At 28.5% G+C, this 6,749-nt stretch overlaps 2 protein-coding genes across 2 annotated transcripts; both read left to right on the top strand.

Annotated features, from left to right (window-relative positions):
* Positions 1–681: 681 nt before the first annotated feature.
* Positions 682–1,782, top strand: LOC113557872 (uncharacterized protein PFB0765w-like). Its single transcript, XM_026963413.1, has one exon. It carries the CDS (start codon positions 682–684, stop codon positions 1,780–1,782), a length of 1,101 nt encoding a protein of 366 aa, XP_026819214.1.
* Positions 1,783–5,534: 3,752 nt separating this feature from the next.
* On the top strand, positions 5,535–6,158 carry LOC113557873 (piggyBac transposable element-derived protein 4-like). Its single transcript, XM_026963415.1, has one exon. It carries the CDS (start codon positions 5,535–5,537, stop codon positions 6,156–6,158), a length of 624 nt encoding a protein of 207 aa, XP_026819216.1.
* The last annotated feature ends 591 nt before the right edge of the window (positions 6,159–6,749 follow it).

Consider the following 6,749-nt stretch of genomic DNA (forward strand, 5'->3'; position numbering starts at 1 on the left):
ATGTATTCAAAAACAAAAATAAAGGATTCTGCATCTGCTTAAATGCGTTTTGTCTATTTTGCGCATGGGCCAGATAGAGAAAACAATCAAGGCTATCCTCTTAACAATTAATTAGATATTAACAAAGTAAAAAACTATAATAAAAATTTTAATATTAGGTACATTCTATAAAAATACAACAATTATAACTTTATAAATAATTCAATAAACCAAATTTGAATCTGCTTTTCTTTAATAAGTTTCGACGAATTGAAACTTTCTATAGTTAGCGGTTGTACTTATATATAGATCACTAGCAGTGTAGAAAAGAGATATACACGTAAAGTAAGAGTAATACGTTTTTTTATCGCATTCGACAAATGATGAAATATTATTAATTAGTTCAGGAATACCAATTTTAAATCGTTTGCGATTAAAATTAGTCATCTTCGATAAAATCTACGACTTATGACTTTCATCGTATGCGTGAATTTGTCGCTTATTTTCAAAAATTGACCTTCTGATTGGGATATATGGCCAAAAAAATAGAATATAAATATCAAAATTAAAAATATAAATCAAAAATTTGTTATTATGGTAACTATAAACTAAATATTGTCTAGTTGTTTTATTAATACACACATAACCTAAATAAAGGATAGCATTTTGAAAATCATCAGTTTCAAATTTAAAAATTCAAAAATGAAGTTAGATGAAGTCAATGTAACGGAACTCAGCCCTAGTAAACTATTAGAGTACTCAAAAAAATGTGTTATTATGCTGAAACAAAAAGATAAAGAAATATTATTGTTACAAGTTGATCGGAATCAAGCAAATATAGCCATGAAAGTCGTCCAAAAATCTGTAAATAAACTTCAGTTTGAGATAACTAAAATGGAAAAAAAAGCAATTGATGATGCAATCCTAATACAGGGCCTTGAAAAGCAGTTACGTATGCAACGCGAAGAGTTTATATATCAAAACACCTATAACATGGATGTCAAACGTTTAGAATGTGAACTAGCCACTAAAGCAACAGATTTAAAATGGGAAAATCATAACAATGATTTGTTTCTATTGAATCATTCGCTTCGAGATGATTTAAAAAAACAAAGTGCACAACATACAAACGAAAAAATAAATATAGCAGTTCAAAGTATTAAACGTTTAAATGACAGGGTCAATGTAATAAAATGTAGCGCAGCCCGTTATTTAGCAGAAATAGATGAAGAACAAAAATATGCGATTCGATTTGTCGAAAAAAAACATATATTAGAGTTACGAACGGTTAGATCCTTAAATAATGATAATACGAGGATGTTGATGGATACGTACAACAAAGAAATCGAAGAGTTAAAAGACGATTTTGAAGAAAAGTTAGATCAATATTTAAAATTGTCTGAATCGTTGCAACACAAACTAGAATCCATTGCCGAAGATAATCAGTTTTTACACAGTCGTAAGTCAATCATTGAAAAAAAAACAAAAATGCTTAATGAATCTTCTCAAGTACTCATAAAAAGAAATGAATATTTAGAAAAGGAAAACAAAAGTTACAACAATTGTAAAAGACAATTAAAAAGCTTTAACAAAGAATTGCAAAATATAAAGGCTCGTTTAAAACAGGTATGTTACGAAAAAGATTTATTAGAAGAAGAAAATCGTAAGATGAAATTAGGCCTTGAAAAATACGACGAATACCATGATAAAATAACGAAAGACATGGAAAGGAGATTCAGCAAGCAAATAATGTTGTTGTTAAAACATGAGACAAATATATATAATAAGCCCAGTCTCGAATAATATGTACATTTTTTTTTAAATAGATAAAACTAATAATAACAATACCAGTTTTCATATTCAAATGAAAACATAACTAGTTTTGATAACACATATGTTCGTTCGTCCACTTACATTATGTATAAATCCATTGTGGAAGTCTCCAAACCATAGTTATGTTAACCACAGTTAATCATAGTTCCAAATTTTAAAATGTTACCTATTATTTATTTACATTTTTATTTTAAGCACTATTCTTATCAAAATTGAAATCTTGAATATTACCAAATTTTTTATCATTCTAGTTACTCTCATTGGCGGTTAACGGTATTGTTCCCGAATGTCATTTTTAGCTGAAAGTCCGTAAACCCGAACACCTTTTATCCGAATCTATACAAAAAACGATACATTTTAATACATATAAAAAATTTTAATTAATAATAACACAATACATTTTTTAGTGTTATCATTAAATATTTTAAATTCAATGAATTATAATACTAAACAATACACATAAAAAATAAAAAATAAAATAAAAATTATAACATTTATGACTCAAAAGTCAGTCATGATCTTTGCCGGTTCACAAACAATTCTGTGTTCGTTAAAAGAAAATTGTACCTACTGCTCTGAACATACTGAACAGTTTCTTTCGACGACAACAATGCATAGACAAAGTGATTAAAAAAAGAGTGAATATTCTGTGATATTCACTATCATCATAAGTGATATTAATGATTATTTCTCTGCACATATAATTTTTATACTTTTTTAAACAACATTTTATCATTTATTAATTTAATATATTTTGGTAATTTATTAAACATTGCTATAGCCTTGTATTGAAACAAATTTTGACAAGCCGTAGAATTACATTTAGGAACTATAAGACTATTCTCCCTTCTTCCCTTAAGAATAATACTTAAGGACTCATTAACTCGAACACTCAAATCAGAATCTAGCTAGAATAATAAAAGGAACTCAAAGAGTTGTTTTATATTAAATATTTCTAGGATTTCAAAAAGTTGTGAGGTATTCATTCTATCATCATGATTCTAGCCTTTTAATGCAGTTCTTATTAATATTCTATATGTAGTGTTTAACTGTTTTATAGTGGTCGGGTAAGCCGATCTCCATAAAACTATTCCATAGGATAAAACAGACTGCACCGAAGCAAAATAAATTCTACGCAAAGTGAAAAAAATCTAGAACAACATTTAATTCTTTAAATGTAAAGAAAAGGTTTCTTAATCTTTTTGTATTTAAATTTATTTGTGTTTTCCATTTTATATCTTCATCAAAGTAAATAGGTACCCAGATATTTGACATTATTTACATGAGTTAGTTTAAAACAATTAAAACCACAACTCCTATTTTTTAAACAAGCTGGTGAATGGTTTTCTAAGATATTTATTGGTGGCATCGAGGCCTTGGATAATGCAAAAGTTATAAAAACTGTTTTATCAATATTGCATGATAATGAATTGACTGCGAACCAAGTCCTTATTTTAATAAAATCGCGTTTTGCTGCTAGATCAAAATTATTTTTGCTTTAAAAACAGCTGTATTGTCTGCATAAGCAAGAGATTTATCATCTAGATTAAGCTCAAATAGGTCGTTTATGTAAATTGAAAATAATTTAGGCCCCAAAATAGTGCTTTAAGATACACAAAATTTAACAGATTTCACGTTACTAATTTGACCATTAATTCGCATTACTTGAGTCCTTTTAAATAGATATGATTTAAACCATTTTAAAAATTTGCAAGTGTTAAAGTACACCAGATATACAGAAGCTAAAGGTAAATAATAATAAGATCGGATATATGTAATAATATAATAATATGTATAATTGAAACGAATAACTATAGTGCTCCGAGGCATAATATAAAACAACGACTGATTGTCCTACAGACTACTACATATAGAGAATATGCTAGTTATACAAAAATGCCTATTCAGCGTCTGCCGAACTACAGTGTGAATAATTTTACTTATAATCTACATACTATAGGGTGTGTTGTTTACATTCAACAGCAAGCTTTTGCAATGTCGATAAAAATTGTTAGACATTTATCGGCCTGATTAAGTCACCATAAATAAAATTTTTAAGTGAAGTATATGCATCATTAGTGTTCATGTGTTCTCTAAACCAAAATTGGTTAAAATTTATAAACAATTCTGAAGTTAAAATATACTGCAATTGGTTTTTACCAAGTGTTTCAAATATTTTGCTAATATTTGATATTAACACTATAGGGCGATAATAAGAAATATTAGTAGCATCACCTACTTTAAAAAAAGGGACAATTACAGATTGTTTATATATTTTAGGAAAGATTCCTGTTTTAAAACTTAAATTAATTAGATATGTATGAGATTTAATTATAGCAGGAGTAATTATTTTAAGTAATTCAGAAGTTATCAGATCGAAGTCGGGAGATTTATAATTTTTTAGTATTAGAATTGTTTCATGGACTACAGTTTCTGAGAACTCCTTAAATAAAATATCATTGAAATAGGAAATACAGTTTTCAAGTGTATTAATATAGTTATTATAGTCATCATTGTTAGGCATTTATTTTTAATGGAGTGGGTTATATTAGCGCCGAATTTTGAGAAAAAATCATTAAAAATATTGGTGCATAAGACTGGTTTCTCAACTTAATTAATTCTTTTATTTTCAAATTGTTTAGAATTACTCAAAACATTATTTTTTTTCTTTCTATCAAAAATATCATTTATAAAAATTTATCTCGTTGGGCATCATAAGCACCAAATAACAGGTAGTAAACTACCATAAAATGTACATTGTTAACGAGTTTTGTTTTATAACATGTGTATTGTTAATTTTAACTTAAACACTGATGCAAATTAAGTCATTGTACAGTGTAATATATTTGAAAAAACACGGATTCCAACACAAGAGCCCCATAAATGTAAGTTAAAACTCAAAAAGTTGTATGAATTATGGCAAAAATTATAGAAGAGTATTAAAACGAGTAAAGTTTTAATTAATAGGCGTTTTCAAGCTTTGAATGATATATATGATAGATCATATAAAAAAGCATTAATAATAACGACCTTCAAGAAAATAAACAATGTTTAATTAAATAGCCTGAGAAATGCTGGTTGCATGATTGGTATTGATAAAAATAGAGAAAATTTGGGAAAAAAAAGCGACTACAACGATTAGATAGAGAAAAGGCTACTGAAAGTAAGTTTTTAATATAAATAAAATAAAAATTGCCCATTAATTTGATTATAATATTTTTTCTATTTATTTTAATGAACTTCGAATTCTGATTCTCAAGAAGATAACAATGAAAATGAAACCATTAAAGAGTAAGAAACCAATACTTCAAACCCCCCCAAAAGACCTCGTAAACAATTAGCAATTCCACGTTTAGCTGCAGAATTTGATTAATGTAAAATTAGTGAACGAGATTATTTACATTTAATAATGGCATTTATGGAATCTTTAGATCCGTTGAAATAAATGCACTATTCGGACTTTTATATTTAACTGAGGTTACACGTAGCAACCATCTCAATCTCGATGACTTATGGTCAGATGACGACCCACCATATTTTCGTGCAGTTATGTCTAAAGCTCGATTTTACATTTTACTAAGGACTTTAAGGTTTGATGATATTGGTACTAGAGCTACAAGAAAACAAACTGACAAACCCGCATCCATTCGTACATTATTTGATAACTTCGTAACACGCTGTCAAAATAATTATACAGTGGAGAAAACGTCACAATAGACGAAATGCTCGAAGGCTGTAGAGGGCGATGTAGTTTTCGGCAGTACATTCCGAATAAGCCTAATAAATACGGAATAAAAATTCAGGCCTTAGTTGATTCCCGTACTTTCTATACAGCAAACATGGAAATTTATGTTGGGACACAGCCAGATGGACAGTATAAGTGCGATAACAGTCCTATGAGCATTGTAAAAAGAATTGTTGCCCCTATTTCAAAAACGGGACGTAATGTAACCATGGATAATTGGTATAGTTCGATACCATTATCATTAGATTTGTTGAAAAATCACAACCTAACTATAGTTGGAACAATACGGAAAAATAAACGTGAAATTCCTCCATGTTTTTTGGACACAAAAAAAAGAACATTGAACTCATCTGTTTATGGATATGGAGAAGATATTTTGCTTACATCATATGTGCTAAAAAAAATAAATAAAAATGTGTTACTTATTTCAACTATGCGTGAGCAAGGAGACATTGACCCTGAATCCGTTGAAAAAAAACCTGAAGTTATAATGTTCTACAACCAAACAAAGGGTGGAGTGGATGTTGTGGATGAATTGAAGGGCGAGTATTCAGTTTCTAGAATTAGTTGCAGATGGTCACAACCATATTTTTCTTCTTGATGAATATATCTGGAATAAACAGCCAAATGATATATCGAGAAAATTCCGGGAAAATTTTAAGTATTCGTGAATTTTTGAAAAACCTAGAAAATGAGTTGACAAAACCGTTTATGATAAATTGCCTTCAACAACCAACTTTGTCCATATCACTTCGTCAACAAATTATAAAATTGTCTGGACACAAGACTGCTGTCAATGTCGATCAAAGCTCAAGCAGCGGTAGTCGGCCTAAGTGTACCATTTGTCCGAAAAAAAAAATCGCAAAACTATGGTTAGTAAATAATTCGGTATTCTGTAATAATATATAATTCTATACCATTTTCAATTTAAAAATGTGAATACATTTCGTAGACTCAGTGTGCAGTATGTAGCAGACCGACTTGTAAGGAGCACACAACATTTACATGCGTACTGTGTAACAATCAGCAAACCATGTCAAACCACTCGGGCCAAGATGAATGATAATAATAATATTATTATATATATAAAATTATAAATTATTTTTTATTGTTCAAAATAGTTATAATTAAGAAAAATTGTAAGAACATTTTTAGTAAAAGATTAAAATATAAACAATTTGGTGTTGGTTTC

This window comes from Rhopalosiphum maidis, chromosome 3 (genome assembly GCF_003676215.2).
Source record: "Rhopalosiphum maidis isolate BTI-1 chromosome 3, ASM367621v3, whole genome shotgun sequence".
Lineage (NCBI taxonomy): Eukaryota > Metazoa > Arthropoda > Insecta > Hemiptera > Aphididae > Rhopalosiphum > Rhopalosiphum maidis.

Excerpts from the sequence above, each read along its gene's own strand:
- LOC113557872 (XM_026963413.1), top strand. The coding sequence starts at position 682 with ATGAAGTTAGATGAAGTCAATGTAACGGAACTCAGCCCTAGTAAACTA.
- LOC113557873 (XM_026963415.1), top strand. The coding sequence starts at position 5,535 with ATGCTCGAAGGCTGTAGAGGGCGATGTAGTTTTCGGCAGTACATTCCG.